Consider the following 15,429-nt stretch of genomic DNA (forward strand, 5'->3'; position numbering starts at 1 on the left):
ACGGGCATGTTATTACTTCGAGATTTGAGGATCCTATCACCAAAGAACGCATGGTGAGTGCCTCGAATTGGTTTAGCGGGTGTCATTTTTCGGACCCTAGCGTACTGCGCTGCTTTTCACGGGTCCGAGACGATCAAAACAGGTTAGCTGATTAACCTTTCTGAGGTCCGTCCTATCCGCCACCCAATTGCCCTTGTTTCCCACTTACTCTTCAACCCTCAATCCGGATCATATTTCCTGGAGGAAGTCATGTTCATACATTGATGCATATGAATTTTTGCAATTGTCTGCTTCTAATCATTAGACCATGTCACTTCCATCAATAGCGGCACAAAATGCGCACAGGTACGCATGTGCACTCTGCGCTCGTCGCAAGGTGAAATGCGACAAAGGCGACCCCTGTTCAAACTGTCTTAAGGCTCGAACCCAGTGTGTATATGAGCCACCTCCTCCACCTCGACCTCGCAAACGAGCCGCCGACGAAGATATCCTTGTCCGGCTAGCCAGATATGAAGATCTAATGAGAAAGCACAACGTCGACTTCGCTCCCTACGTGAATACGTGGGTCCCTTCAGGGTTGGAGGGTAAGTTGAAGGAGGCAGATTTGGAAAGCGAAGTCTCCATATGGTCTACGACGGCATATACGCCGGAGAACATTACTTCCGATGTGGAACGGTGAGAAAAACCCCAAGCATGTCTTCAGGTTACTGCTCATCAGTTAACTTCATAATGCAGTTGTTTGTGGTCCAACCTGAGCCCAGAGGTGATCATTTCCCTGCAAAACTAAGATGTTCATGTGGTTCATAGCTAATGTAACTCCTTTTGAAGCTCAAGCATCCGCCGATTCAAAACTTGCGCTATAGGGACGACCCGTTCTTGCAGCCAACGCCATCGCTACAGAGCATCCTTACCACTGAGCACGCAGAACTCCACCAGTTACATCCCGAACCCAGAATAATCTACCGATTCTGGCAGACTTTTGTGGAATGTGCAAATCCTTTGACTAAGATTGTTCATGTGCCGACCTTGCAGCAGCGCGTCATGGATGCAAGCTGGGATGTCACCCATGCATCCAAGTCTCTGGAAGCGATCTTATTCGCAGTCTATACTTTAGCCGTCACGACCATGTCATCGGAGGAGTGCCAGAACACTCTGAATGAGAGCAGGGGCATATTGTTGGCGCGCTACCGAGTTGCTACCTTCAGAGCTCTCATTGCTGCAGACTTCTTGACCACGAGAGATTTTGAGGTCATGCAAGCATTTGCGCTCTTTCTTTTCGCGGATCCAGAATCCGAGCTAACAGCCACCTTGATAGGTGCTGCACTGAGATTGGGCCACATGATGGGACTACACCGCGCTCATCTTAATGACTCAAAATTTTCATTCTTTGAGAAAGAGATGCGTCTTCGACTGTGGTGGCAGCTGCGCGCGATGAACTCTCGGTCCCGCAGTATATACACTCCGGGATGGAAGCCATCGCTGTCGGACTTCAATGATCTCCGTCTCCCACTGAATGTCAATGACGCGGATCTGCATCCAGATATGACAGAGCCCCCGATCGAGCATAGCAGTCCCACCGAGATGCTGTGCATATTGATGAAGTTTGGGGTTTCTAGCTGGTTCCGTAGTTCAACTACAGCGGCCAAGGTCTTTAACAGTATTGCACACGTTCCACTGAGAGACAAAGTGTCAATGAAGCTAGAGAACGACGCGATCAATGAGCTCGAGGCTATTTATACAGAGAAGTACTATCGTGTTTGCGACGAACGGATACCGCTCCATGGATTGACGATTGCTATGGCAAGACTCACAATCGCTCGCATGCGATTCAAGATCTACCATCCCAGGGGACGAGCTGGAGTGGGTGCTGGTGAGGTATTGATGACGCAAGAAGAGCTTGACACCCTCTTCGAAGCGGCTCTGACGACTTTGGAGATGACGGATATAGGCATGAGTAGCAAATTCTCGTCGCACCTTTTCTCCAGCACCCACATGACAGCTACTTTCCATTTAGACGCTTACATTTATGTCATTAGTGACTTACGGCGACGTTGTTATGGGGAAAGGATTGATTTAGCCTGGAAACTCATCGAGAAACTTTACGACGAGCACCCTGAGTTAATCAATGATATCGAAAGTACCTTTTTTGTTGCTCTTGGTGATCTTACTCTGGAAGCTTGGGAAGCACGCAGAAAGGAGTTAGCGCGTATGCATGATCCCAGTCAAAACATGGCTTCACCGCCGTTTATTCAGTCACTATGGGGCAAGAGACAAAATGGGCCTACGGAGAGGGTTCAAATGTCCTCCGTGGTAGACCCTCAAGGTTTCGATAGTCTTGGAGTCATAGATGATGGCTTGGATTGGGCGTATTGGAGTGATTTCTTGCAAGTGTAGGGTGTACTTAGGTGTAGCTTATGGCATAATTGTTTTGAAAGATCTTCGAAAAAGGAATATCGGGGACACAGTGTAGTATATAACTTGCGACTCGCCTTAGAAATGCGAGGATTCTGATTGTGTAGCATAGGGATAATAAGGAAACATGACAGCTCCAATTCAATAGTCTACAAACAAATTTAATACCCTCCACGCCTAACACCTCGCTATCATGCAAACTGCAAGCATCTTTACATGTTCCGCCCATTCCAGGGTATCGCTCCTTGCCTGGTATTCCAACAAATGACTCAAAACGCATACAGATATCATTACAGAATCAACCCGCACAGATTTCTGGACTCAATCAGTCCCAGGGTTGCCGGTGAACTTATCAATGGTACAAAAGCCTGGTTCACTGAAGATGGGATCCAAGTTGGGCGGAAGATAGGTGACACCGACCTCCGGCTCCTTCTTATCCTGGACTGCGGTCTTGTTGGCAAAGTAGACGGAACAAGGCGACGCCTTATACGGGATATCATCGAGACGATGAGTGGTGACGGTCAAGACGGGAAGGTTGTAAAAGCAAGCCTTGGTCTTCTCGCTTTGAAAACTAGTGATGGGCATGCTTCCTTGAGTGTTGTATGCCTTGCTCTTCTTTTGACAATCATTGGAGCTGCGATAAAGATCTTCGAGCACTACTTTGCGCAAGTACACCTTATCCAACGTAGCCTCGTCCATCTGAAGAGAGTATTCACCACGACGATCGGCCCCACCAGCCTTTCCTCCTAGACCTGGGTGCTCGAGTGTGAAGCAGCTACCATCGACAACGCGACCCGTATTATTTGTCGGGCAATTATCGGCGGTGTAGGCATCTTTGAGCACATACCAGTTGGCTTCAATGAGTACAACTCCCGTAAGGAGCTGCAATAGACGAGCACTAATGGTCTCTATGAGGTCGGTTGTAGAGCCGATCGTGTACGGTGTGCCATAGAAGAAGTTGCCGTTGTCGAAGAAGGCTGATATTGAGAGATTATAGTCTGTCGGGCCGGGAAGCACAATCCTAGGGAAGTTTTTAAGATCGCCATCCATGAAGACAGCCTCCAGTATTCTTGCAAAAGAGACAGTGATGGCACTGAAGATGGTGCTCGTGCGTCTGAGCAGCGTAGTCTCCATAGTTTTAGTGTCTTTCTCATCCTCTTCGAGGTTCGAGGCAACTTGCCCTAAGATACCCCCTACAACGCCAATCAAGCCACTGCTGAATCCTACTCCTTCGGGACCCAAGCCCATAGCATCACCCAAAATACCCATTGAAGCTGCAACATTGTTCAGCAGCCCAAGAGAATTAACAACAGGCGCACCGGTCTGTATTGGGAAATCATCACTGAGTGCCTGGATATGGAAACTGTCATTGTACAATGTATCCCTGAACGCCGAGTTGATAATGTGCATATGATCGTGAAAGTTGAAGACGGTATTAAGAGTCCAATACACTGGCGCTAACTGATGGCAGAGATCATCGTCAGTTGGTTGACACGTTGTAGACTCAAGATTCATGCAGTCTGGAGGTTGTATAAGATCGATTGATGAGCCTTCATAGCTGAAAACCTCGTAAAATCCGTTTAACCAATTCTCTAAAGATGAATCAGTCTGATTCTTGTTTAAGATGTTAATAAATAAATCTGATGGTTACTCACTGGTATTACCATGCTTTGGGATGATGCGGTTTCTCAAAATGCTATCCAGAAAGGAGGGCACCCCACGTTGGCTTGCAGCGTACGCTGGAAAAGTTTCATTATTATTGGCATCAGGTGCTATATTGGCGCAAGGTTCCTTTCTCGCATAAATAGAAGTAAGTTCCGTCCATTGTTCTCTGGCTCCAAGGTGGCGAGCTGAAACTATGTCAAGCGGCCCAAGACAAAGGATTGTCGTCAGGACACCAGTAATCGATAGCAGTCGCATGGTGGGCAAAGACGTATCGCTAAAGGAAAAGTGAAATGTGAACGGAAGCGGCCAAAACTCACAATGTGCAATGAGAACCAAGCAATAGTCTATGAAACTTGAAAATGTGTATTCTTCGTCGTTGCAGAAAGGAACATGATTTTATTACTCTACCGTACTAGAGAGTAGAATGCACATTCATTTCCCCCCAAACCAACATTCACAAGTTGACCGGCAAGTCCCAACACTGGCTTCAGCGAAGGGGGGAGGGGGGAGGCCAAGAACATAGACGCCGGCCTGGAGGCTGTCGACCGTCATCTTGTTTCAGACGACAACTAACAGCATAGCGAAGCGGCTCGTTAAGTTCTTCGCCGAATGAGCATGACTAGCATGCCCTAATGTGGTTATAGAGCGGCTAAAGTGTTGACTCCCCATGAGGCTCAACGCAATGTCCAGCGCTAAGGGGTGAAGCGCCATATATAACCTCCTACCTGTTGGTAGCAACATGCGCGAGTCCTTGCAGTCTCGATCAAAAGTGCTAAACAGTTTAGCTTTATTTTAGGCGCCCTTGACATAAATAATTGGCTGTCTGCTTGATTGAAAGCTCTCGACACTCAATCTTACTCCGTGAACCTTTCGCGATGACCGCAAAGATCAATTAACTTCTATCATGAAATCACGTACAGCCTTGTCGAGCTGCTTGCATGCCAAGGTCTTCAGGCAGGAATGCGACGTCGCAGCGCTTAAGGCTGACCGTAAAGTTGGTCACCGCTGCGTTGGTGGTTACATCCGCGCTTCGGACCTGTCAACAGTGTTCAGTAGTTGTTGGATGCTAGGAAAGTCGTTGTGAAGGTGGCCGTGGGAGAAGAAGATGATTTGCACGGAAATTTTTCGACGACATGCATGGTGGACTGAAAAACATGTAGGCTGCTCAAGCTCTCCCATAGCAGACTGTTCATGATCCCGGACCACCGGTGTAACGCGCTTAAAGTTGGTTCCTTCTGAAACCATTCGAGTGCTTCGAGCTGCTTGGACCGCTGCGACGAAGCGAGCAGTGAACAAGTCATTTGCGCAGAGATGGCCATGCAAAGCCACTGCCAAGACTGATTGGTGGGCGGCTACAGAAGGTCGTTTGGCTGAGAGGCATGATACTTGCCGCCGAATGCAACGGTTTGGACCCGACACTGTGGAAGCGAGCGCCCACCGCAATTCAGGTGCGGTTTGCCATTCGATACTGATAAACATAAACAGGGTGCCAACAACCTAATTTTTGGATGACCCCAGGCATTAGCAGCACATAAGAGGATGCGACCTGGAAGCCCCGCGGCGCAGCTGGGACTTCTGAAACAGGCAATTCGTGTTGGTTGTCCAAGATCCTCGAAGGATTATCTGACATTTGAAGACTCAACTCGGCTGCCTGCCTTCCCCAATTCCAAAGTTTTTCTGCCTGTCTTCAATTTGCGACTGTCGCATTCTTTCACTTCATTTCACTTTGCGATAGATTACCAAGTTCTCGCAAGTCAACTTGCGGCAGTCATCGTGCCGCAGCCATGCGCGTATCCCTCAACTTGATTCGATTTTTTATTGCAGGAGGTAAGACTGCTTTTGCTCTAGTTCAAGACTGTGTTAGATTGTTGACCAATTCATGGGTAGGAATTGGGCTGGTTTCGGCGCAAACATCATGTGGTGCTACAAATATAACATCACAAGATGATGCGGATAAACTCAGCGGCAGTTGCTCAATTGTCAATGGAGATATTGTGATTGAGAAGTCAGCGACAGGCGATATCCGATTAGATGGTATCAAAACCATCAACGGCTCCCTAAGAAGCGATGGGTTCCCATCTATTAGATCACTGAGCAGCGCGACCTTAGAAACTGTCTCGGGTGATTTCAATATCGATGGTGTCCAGGACATGTTGTCACTATCGTTTACACAACTGAAGAGCATTGGAGGTGACCTCAATCTTGAAACGCTGTCGAATGTCGAAAATATCACCTTTTCAAACCTGACGTCTGTTGCCAACTTCAAGTTGACGTGGGCGGCTGCTTTGGTAAATCTTGATATCGACAAGCTTACCAATATCTCTGCCCAGGACTCGTCCTTCACTCTCGTTGGGGCTGGGCTTAGTTCTATCTACAAACTCTACGCCACTGTGAGCTCTGCGACATTCCGAGCAAATGATTTCTACGCGCTGCAGATCACAAATATGACCATCACCAATAATCTCATTATTGTGAGCAATCCAAAACTTGACACTATTTTCCTCCCGGATAACATGACATCCACTACGTGGAACACCATAGACATAAGCCAGAACCGTCACCTCAACACTTTCGGCGTCATTTATCATGCCATGATCAGGCAGTGGCCCTGGGGCATCAAGACTATTAACAACATGACATTCACTGGGAACATTATTGGGACCGATTTCTTGTGAGCAACTGTTCATCCCATCCCCCTTCTTAGCTAATGCATGAATAGCGAGACGGGCACGGCCTCTGGTGAAAGAATCGATCCAGGCATAGAGTCTATTGGAAATCTTGAAGTAGACTCGTTAGACATCTTCAACTGTTCACTGCTGGATGATCTTCGCATCAAGGGCGTAATTAAAGACAGATATGTGTGCGAAGGGAAGACTGTTGCGATCGGAGGAGACACCAAAGACAATTCCTCCACATCATTAGTGTCAAACATGGCTTGGGTGCTAGTAGGGCTAGCTCTCCACATGATGTTCATGAGTTTCTAAGATAATTCTTTAAAGAGGATAAATGAGCGTTATTTTACTTATTGTATCGTAAAGCGAGGCGTTCCAAGTTTTAAGTCGTGGCATTATATGAACGGCATATATGGCAAATTATTTTCTCCGAGCTTAGAGCATAGAGTCCATGATTTAAAAGTTAGCTAATTCAGCCACATTTGTGAAAATCTGCTGTTTGTGACCTCGAGATACAGATCACAACTCTAGGGGGTGCCTTGTAAGAACTGAAGCTGTTGTGCGCAAGAAATCATAGCTTGGAGAGCCGCGTACGATCGCGAGACACAGTTTTGAATCCCTCTGCAATTGTACGCATCTACCTAGCTGGCAACTATCAGTGTTAAGCCAGTGCACCAGGATCGCTAAGTTAATGGGGGGCCCCCAGAAAGTCAGCGGGCAACCCCAGTGCGGAGACACAAGTTTGGGAGACTCAAGAGATTCAGAGACTTAATGAGATTGAAGATGGATTTGCTAAAGAGCGATATCAGCCGTTCAATTCCAAGCACGTGAGCACATGACCATCCTTCTGAAGGTGCAATTGAGTCTTCCGATCCCCTCGGTTCTCAGAGCTGATGCCAAGAGATTAGATAAGATCTAGCTGAGGCACTTCTGAAGAGCGAGGAATACCAGACTAATACTCGTCATGGATTGGAGCCGAGGCGGAGTGGGTCGGATGAGGTGACTGGAAATGGACCTCGGCTCGCGGCTAGCGCTCAGAACACGACGACCGAAAGCGCCGAAACCACAGCATTAAATGCCCGTCCCTTTGCTCACGACACGACGCGACCTTCTTCAAACACTGCACGCGCTCATTTGGACCCTTTTGCAGACACTCAATCAGCATGGCCAAGAATCCAGCTTGGGTCAAGGCCCTTAAGCCCTCCGGGCCGCAAGGGTCGGCGCTGCTACAAGCCGAGCGCGACGGATCAGCCCTGAATGTCGACCAGCTTGCAGAGCACCTCTTCACAAACCAGGTCCTCGAGCGGAACGCGGCAATCCTGAAGATCTTACAGAATGACCCCGTCTTTGATAAGTCACAGAACTATTTTCGCGGCAGAGAGAGCCGGATTGAGGCCGCTCTGGCAAGAGGCAAGAGGCTACGGCAGCTCTCGGTCGAGCACAAATGGTCCGAAGACGAATACATGGTCGCCAATGACCTGATCGCCGAGCCAACTCCATATGGTCTGCACGCGAGCATGTTTTTGAAGACTCTTCGAGAGCAGGGCACGCCCGAGCAAAAGAAGCGCTTCCTAGAGAAGGCGGAGAACTACGAGTTCATTGGCTGCTACGCTCAAACGGAACTGGGCCATGGCTCCAATGTCAGAGGCCTGGAGACCACAGCTACTTGGAATCCCCAGGACAAGACCTTTACACTGCACTCCCCGACACTCACAGCAGCGAAGTGGTGGATTGGTTCTCTCGGAATCGCCGCAAATCATGCGGTCGTGATGGCACAGCTGATCATCGGGGGTAAGCCGTACGGGCCACATCCGTTCGTGGTTCAGATCCGAGATCTCAAGACCCACGAGCCGCTTGAGAACGTGCATGTGGGCGATATTGGTCCCAAGTTCGGCTACAACACGATGGACAATGGCTTTTTGCTCTTCAATCATCTTAAAGTGCCCCACTCTCACATGCTAGCCAAGTTCTCCCGGATCATTCCTGAGACTAATGAATACGTTCGACCTTCGAATCCCAACCTCGTCTATGGCACACTCACATGGGTCCGCTCCAACATCGTGCTCAATGCCGGCAACACGCTGGCTCGTGGTGTCACCATCGCCACTCGCTACTGTGCTGTCCGACGACAGTTCCAGGATCGAGATGCTCCTAAGGGAACGAAGGGTGAAACGCAAGTCCTCAACTACACCATGGTCCAGCAGCGTCTACTACCTCTCCTTGCCACAACATTCGCGCTTCACTTCACAGGCCGTGGCATGATTGAGCTGTATGAAGCAAACCAGGCCGCCATGAACAACAAGAAGTCTCCCTCTGAAGCTTCACGAAATGCAGGGCCCGAAGAACTTCAACCTGGAGCAGATCTGCTGGCCGACCTGCACTCGACTTCATGCGCTCTCAAGGCATATGCATCAACGCTTGCTGGTGAAGGTCTCGAGGTGTGCAGACGTGCCTGCGGTGGCCACGGCTACAGCTCATTCTCCGGTATTGGTACCTGGTACGCGGACTACCTGCCGACCTTGACATGGGAAGGCGACAACTACATGCTCACGCAGCAAGTCGCGCGGTACTTGCTCAAATCAGCACGTGCAGTCCTCAAGTCCGGAAACCTACAGCCCTCTCAGTCTGACAACGACACAGCTCGTATCCTAAAGGACTTCAAGCGTCGACAAGATATGGGCGCAGCCTTCGATGTGCTCGGCTCCGACTCTGACATCGTTGCCGCCTTTGCCTGGCGCGTCGCCTTCCTTACTTTCGAAGCTCTGCGCCACCGTGACGAAGAGCATCAGAGCTGGAACTCATTGCTCGTTGACTTCTGGCGGCTGAGCACCGCCCAGGCCCAATACCTGGTAGTGAAGAATTTCCATGACGCACTGACGACACTAGGCACCACTAAGTCACTGGATGCAGAAACGAGAGATGTGCTGCAGAAGCTGTTCCGACTATTCGCGCTGCACACGCTCGAGAGCGAGGCAAGTGAATTCTTCACCAGTGGCGCGTGCACAGTGAGGCAGATTCAGCTAGCTAGGACTCGAACCGTCAAGACTCTCCTGGAGGAGATTCGGCCGCATGCCGTGAGGCTGGTGGATGCATGGAAGTTCCCCGACTGGCAGCTGGATTCGAGCTTGGGCAGGTACGACGGCAAGGTGTACGAGGACCTATTCTACCGCGCCAGCGAGCTGAACCCGCTGAACAAGGTCGTGTTTGACCCGTATCCCGACAGCAAGTCCCTCTTCAAGAAAGATGGCAGGGAGCAGGTCAAGAGCAAGCTATGATTGAAAATGATCGGCATCATTGTAGTACTATAGAAATTAGATATATGGGAAAGGGGGCCATAGAATGTGTGGATTATATGTCTAATACAATGCAATTACGCTCCTAATTTTGAACTTGAAAGATCGTTCTATGGGTACGAGATCCTTACACCAGATCGATTGGTTGAGACAGCCACACTTCTCATTGTAACGGAAGTAGATGACCAAGGTCAAAACCAGACCATCGTATCCCAATTAACCGCATAAATGTGTTCGAAAGCAGTTGCTACACGCTTTACGCTTCAGGGCCGATTCAGCTCACTCAGTGGTCTAAACAGCTGTGACCCTGACCCCACGAGCGCCTTTCTTGGGCTGGGGAGTCAGGGCATCAAAGTCATAGCGGATATCCTCATACGTGGTATCGTAGAGCTTGAGGTGAGGCAAGACACGGAGGGCCATAGCTGCAGTAACCAAATGAAGTTCGCAGAGTGCAAGGCTGTGCGTTCCTATCAGCGTTGCCTTTCAAGTAAATAGAATCCCAAGTACTCACTTCATTCCAATACACTGGCGAGATCCCTTGGAGAAAGAGAGGATGTACTTCTCCATTGCGTGATTAGGTTTTCCCTGGGCGTCAATCCATCGTTCAGGTTCGTACTTCTCTGGGTCCGGGAAAAGCTCCTCGTTGTAGTGATTGATAAAAGCACTCATTCCGATAGCAGTTCCTTTAGGCACAACATAGTTGAATCCGCGACCCTTGTAAACCAGTGCTTCATCCCGAGCTACTCGCGGAAGGCGGCCGGAAATGCCCAAGCCAACGCGGAAAGCCTCATAGATAACCCCATGAAGGTATGGATATTTCTCAAGCTGAACCCAGCTGAGCTTGTGCGGATCCTCGTTCTTGAGCTCTTCCCTCAGGCGTGCAAGCTTCTCGGGCTGAGATAAGAGAAAAAATGTAATGACGGTCAGAGAAGCCTGTGAAAGATGCATCAGCCTTTAGTCCCATAATCCAAACATCTGCTATTACACACAGCTGTCGTCTCGGACCCAGCGGCTACCACGGACCAGCCTTCACCAGAAAGGCGGTAAATGGTTTTATGCTCATCAGGTATCGGTGCATTCATGATCCCAGTGAAAAGGCGCCATGTTCCGTCAGACTTCTGCTGCTGTGCTTTGATGACATGGTTAGGAATCGTCTCGTTCATAGATTTGACCATGTAGGCAATATCGGGTCCCAAATAAGGACCAAGGGCGGGCATCAAGCTAATAAGATGTCGTAGAACTGGGATATGGCGGAATAAATGAGTGGTTGCGACAAGAGTCTCAAATGCGCGTTTGTAGTTTTGCTCGAAGTCAGATCTATCTAAAAATCCTGCACACATGGTGATTAGGCTGACACCGAGGTTGAACGGGGACTAAAGGGAAGGGTACCAAACGGCTCGCCAAAACAGTATTGGGAGATGGCATCGGCAGTGAAGCAATTGAATGGATCTAACGCATTTATAACTTGACCGGTCTCAGCTACTTGCAAAAATTTGCTGCACATCTTTTGTGCCATCTCATGAATTTCTGGTTCATATCGGAGCATTCCTTGCCGGGAAAAAAACTTGCTGATGGCACTCCTTCGGAGGCGATGAGTCTTTGACAACAGTGAGTGCCTAGTTCACACTCGAAAGAGAAATTATGTTCCGGCAAAACATACCTCATGATCAACAGTTGCGAACGAAGATACTGTGAGCGGGCCAGCAAATGATGCCAGGAAGTGGGGATGTTTGTCGCGTATTCGATTGCCTACCGACGGATAAATCTCATCGACAAAGGCATAGTCGTCGCAATGAAGCTCTTCCGGGTTGATGCGCACGATTGGCCCTTGCGTTGTTAGCAAGCTTCCTTGACTCGGGGATTAAGGGAACACATACCATATTTCTCGTGCATTGCCTTGATTTGCCAACTATATCTTCCCACCTGAATCAAGTCGTACCAGGCCTCATAGAGGAATGATGCTGCGGCTAGCTTTGGGCCTGGAAAGTTGTAGAGAGGATGGAATGGTGAGATATTATACAGGGCGCGGAGTAAACGATACCCGAGCCACAGCCCAAGGAAACGGATGGCATTGTTAGCTGTTAGAAACGACGACGCGCTCTCAATGCTGATTGTCGGGGACATGGTCTAAGTCTTGGGTGTGGGAGCTGAGTAATGTTGATGATGGGCGAAATGACGAGTAAACGTTGCCCTAGGCTAACAAAAGAAGTTGTACAAATCGATAAGCGAGATCCCCAGTTTCTTAGAGGAGGCCTCGATATACATCAGAGTCCAAAGGTTCAGGTGATAGAGTATACACTTTTGCAGCCCCGTCTGTGATTTCACCACCCTATCTGATACACCAGGTATTCCGCGACTTATTTCTGCAGTCTGACTCTGCGAGCGAGCTCTTCTAGAAGTAAGTTAATCAGAACTCGTCCCGTTCAATGTATTTGAGCTGAAAAGCTCTGGGATCAATGCATAGGTGGTGAGAGTCCAGAGCAAAAAGCACGTCCGATACCCCAGATGGGGCTCTAGGTCCCTTTTATGTGTCTCACAGATGTCCAATGTACAGCATGCAATTGTCATCTCATCACCGACCCCTTGTAGGTGTTGGCTCGAAGCTGGCAGGATTTGGTGGGATCAGCCCTCAGAGCGGCGAGAGATACAGCGAATCCCTGTGGTTGGTGGCTGGAGTAAGCAAGGATGAAGGACAGACCCGCGGGGTCAAGGGCCGGCACGAGCCTGCCAAGGGGAAAGGGCCTTACCTCTGTGGCTTTGATTGGCCAAGTGTATGTCTTGCATGTCGGGAAGCCCATCAAGCGAATACACCGGGCAAGGGCCCTTGTCGTGCGGAAGAGGGGACACAGCCGGGGAACCTTTCAGGGTTACTTCGTTCCGGGACAGTCTCCAGGATGTTTCCAGGATGGCCACTCCGGAGTCCAGACACGAAAACTGACTTGTGACAGGGAACACGATACCCATTCTAATCATTTCCAAGGGAAAGCTTATTTCCCTACCATACACGACGCTCTTAGTTCGATAACCTCTACCAGTCTCTCCAGTAGGAAGGGACCGTATACCAACTTCGTTGTATTGCCTGCTCATCAGTGCTTCATGGTCACCACCTCCTCGCGAATGTTAGAGACCTCCTTCTCTGTGTCGCCGATCAAGGCGTTTTTTCCGTCAAACACCTCAGCAATCTTCTCCAATGTTTGTCCCTGCATATGACTTAGCTAATCATCTAATGAAGATCTGCTAGGTGGGTCTTGCAAATGAGATACGAGAAAAACATGCCGACGAAAGAGTACAACATTAGTGTACGTCTTCCGATTCGATCGACAAGCACGGCAGACGAGAGTGCGGCGATGTAGTTGAATACTTGAAGGCCACCATTGGTGCCAATATGAGCGGTGCCATCAGTGATGCCGACTTGGTCTAGAATCAAGTGCAGATAGTAACTGATCAATTGGTTTCCGGAGAGTTGTTGCATAATGCCGAGCACAATCATGATGAAGAATCGATGGCGGTTACCCTCTGAAGACATTCTTAGCATATGGACCATGCTCTCAACACGCAGGTAAACTTGCTTGTGTGGAAAAATTCCATGTAGCTGCTAGAGCTTTGCAATTTCTCCGCCCCCAAGGCAGCACTGATCTCTGCAATCTCATAGAGAACGAGGGGACTTTGCATGTCGCCACCGGCATGATGCTTTGCCAGAATCTGGATCGCCTCATCACGGCGGTCCTTGTAAATGAGCCATCGAGGTGACTCAGGGATCCAACAAGACAGACTTATTTGGATGATGGATGGGAGAGCTTGGAGGGCGGAAGGAATTCTCCACGACCACGAGTTTTGGATGTGAAATGTTCCGAACGTACCCCATGCTAATTCCCGACGCAGTCAGTACTTTATATGTTGAGTACAAAGTCAGTCTTAACTATCTTCACTTACCAGCAATGATGGCACCAACAAACCAGTTAGTGTTATAAAGAGCTGTGACTCTATCACGCTGGCTCGGGTATGCAAGCTCGGAGACAAAAGCTGGTGCCGCAACACTTGCAACGGAGAGACCAAATCTGAGAAGATAACGTGCTGCCAAGAACATGCCGATGTTCTGCAAAGCGGTTTGAATCACAGCTCCGATGATCGTAATAACGCTTCCAACATGGATAGGCCTGCGGTGACCTAACTTATCGGAGAGGTAGCCGGTAAATGGAAGCGCGCAAATAAAGCCGATGGTGTTGGTGGTGTTCAGAACGCCCAAGGTACCGCCACTAGGGTGATCAAAATCTATACATCGTTTTGTTAGGTCGCTTGTTTTATGGGGTTGATATCGTATGCTGCTTACTCTCCTGCCAAAGCGGTAGTGTCTGCAGACCGTTCATCATGCTACCGTCGAAACCATTTGTTGCAGTAGTGAGCAGGGCGGCGAGTAGGACGAAGTTCAACTTGTGAAGGTGAGGCACCTTGTACGATGGTTTGCCCAGGTCGAGAAGAACATTCTCGAGAGTCATACCAGCGAAGCTAATTGGCAAACCTTCGGCATCGACCTCCATAGCTTTTGCTTCCTCGACATGATCGCCATCCTGTTTGATGGCCTGTGCCTTCGCTGTCTCCGGGCGAGCGTTCTCCATCTGGGATGCGGGTGATAGGATGTAGATTTCCCTTTGAAATTGATAACTTAAGGTGAAGAATCTTGACAACAACAAAACATAATCCACGTCAAAGGTCGGATATCGGCCTCCTTATATGCAGTGCAGTGCAGTGGGGGACGAAGAGAAGCAGAGTCAGACTGTCAGTCTTTGCTCGCCTGTTCACCAGGCGTAGTATCAGGGGTATCATGGTTGCGTGTCACCCCATTCAGTCCCGCAAATTGCTCGCTTGGCTCTGAAACCGTTACCACAGGACAATCTTCATAACAGAAAACGGGTGCCCTTGTCCAGGAGAAGACGCAATGACTGCAGAGGAAGCTGTAGATGACAAGTTCCGGGTGCGATATTTTGGGCTTTACCTCGATGCTATCTCGAACGCCATCTATGCAGACGGGGTCAAGGTTGGAGGGTATTATGCCTGGAGCTTGATGGACAACTTTGGTATGTTTTGTTGACGCGTTCTTCATTCCTCGTCAAGAGTAAATTTGCCGGTCCTATGATTCACTAACCTCACATATAGAATGGTCTGGCGGTTATGGCACCAGCTTTGGAATTACTCATGTAGATTTTGAAACACTCGTACGAACACCGAAAAGATCAGCGCGGTATCTGCGAGCGCCCAAAGGAAGTCACAAAAGATGGCTAGATTCTAATAAATCACATGCATATTTCTCTATCATTGTCTCATCTCTGTTTAATATTGAGTTGGGGGACCATGGTCTTACCCCTGTCAGCAGTCAGGTGACTTATTTG

At 49.1% G+C, this 15,429-nt stretch overlaps 4 protein-coding genes across 4 annotated transcripts; 1 reads left to right on the forward strand and 3 right to left on the reverse strand.

The window, feature by feature from the left end:
- Positions 1 to 2,733: 2,733 nt before the first annotated feature.
- Positions 2,734 to 3,546, reverse strand: UCRPA7_3306 (hypothetical protein; the record flags this gene model as incomplete). Its single annotated transcript, XM_007915966.1, has 1 exon — positions 2,734 to 3,546. One exon carries the CDS (start codon positions 3,544 to 3,546, stop codon positions 2,734 to 2,736), a length of 813 nt encoding a protein of 270 aa, XP_007914157.1.
- A 4,366-nt stretch (positions 3,547 to 7,912) lies between these two features.
- On the forward strand, positions 7,913 to 10,024 carry UCRPA7_3307 (putative acyl- oxidase protein; the record flags this gene model as incomplete). The annotated part of the gene is made up of 1 exon (XM_007915945.1): positions 7,913 to 10,024. The coding sequence occupies one exon, from the start codon at positions 7,913 to 7,915 to the stop codon at positions 10,022 to 10,024; it is 2,112 nt and encodes a 703-aa protein (XP_007914136.1).
- A 309-nt stretch (positions 10,025 to 10,333) lies between these two features.
- UCRPA7_3308 (putative trichodiene oxygenase protein) lies at positions 10,334 to 11,935 on the reverse strand (the record flags this gene model as incomplete). Its single annotated transcript, XM_007916001.1, has 6 exons — positions 10,334 to 10,499; positions 10,554 to 10,975; positions 11,032 to 11,263; positions 11,703 to 11,731; positions 11,796 to 11,869; positions 11,920 to 11,935. 6 exons carry the CDS (start codon positions 11,933 to 11,935, stop codon positions 10,334 to 10,336), a joined length of 939 nt encoding a protein of 312 aa, XP_007914192.1.
- Positions 11,936 to 13,128: 1,193 nt separating this feature from the next.
- UCRPA7_3309 (putative hexose transporter protein) lies at positions 13,129 to 14,658 on the reverse strand (the record flags this gene model as incomplete). Its single annotated transcript, XM_007915894.1, has 4 exons — positions 13,129 to 13,242; positions 13,404 to 13,558; positions 13,976 to 14,314; positions 14,373 to 14,658. 4 exons carry the CDS (start codon positions 14,656 to 14,658, stop codon positions 13,129 to 13,131), a joined length of 894 nt encoding a protein of 297 aa, XP_007914085.1.
- Positions 14,659 to 15,429: the final 771 nt, after the last annotated feature.

This window comes from Phaeoacremonium minimum, assembly GCF_000392275.1.
Source record: "Phaeoacremonium minimum UCRPA7 unplaced genomic scaffold PA7_03_scaffold_270, whole genome shotgun sequence".
Taxonomy (NCBI): Eukaryota; Fungi; Ascomycota; class Sordariomycetes; order Togniniales; family Togniniaceae; genus Phaeoacremonium; species Phaeoacremonium minimum.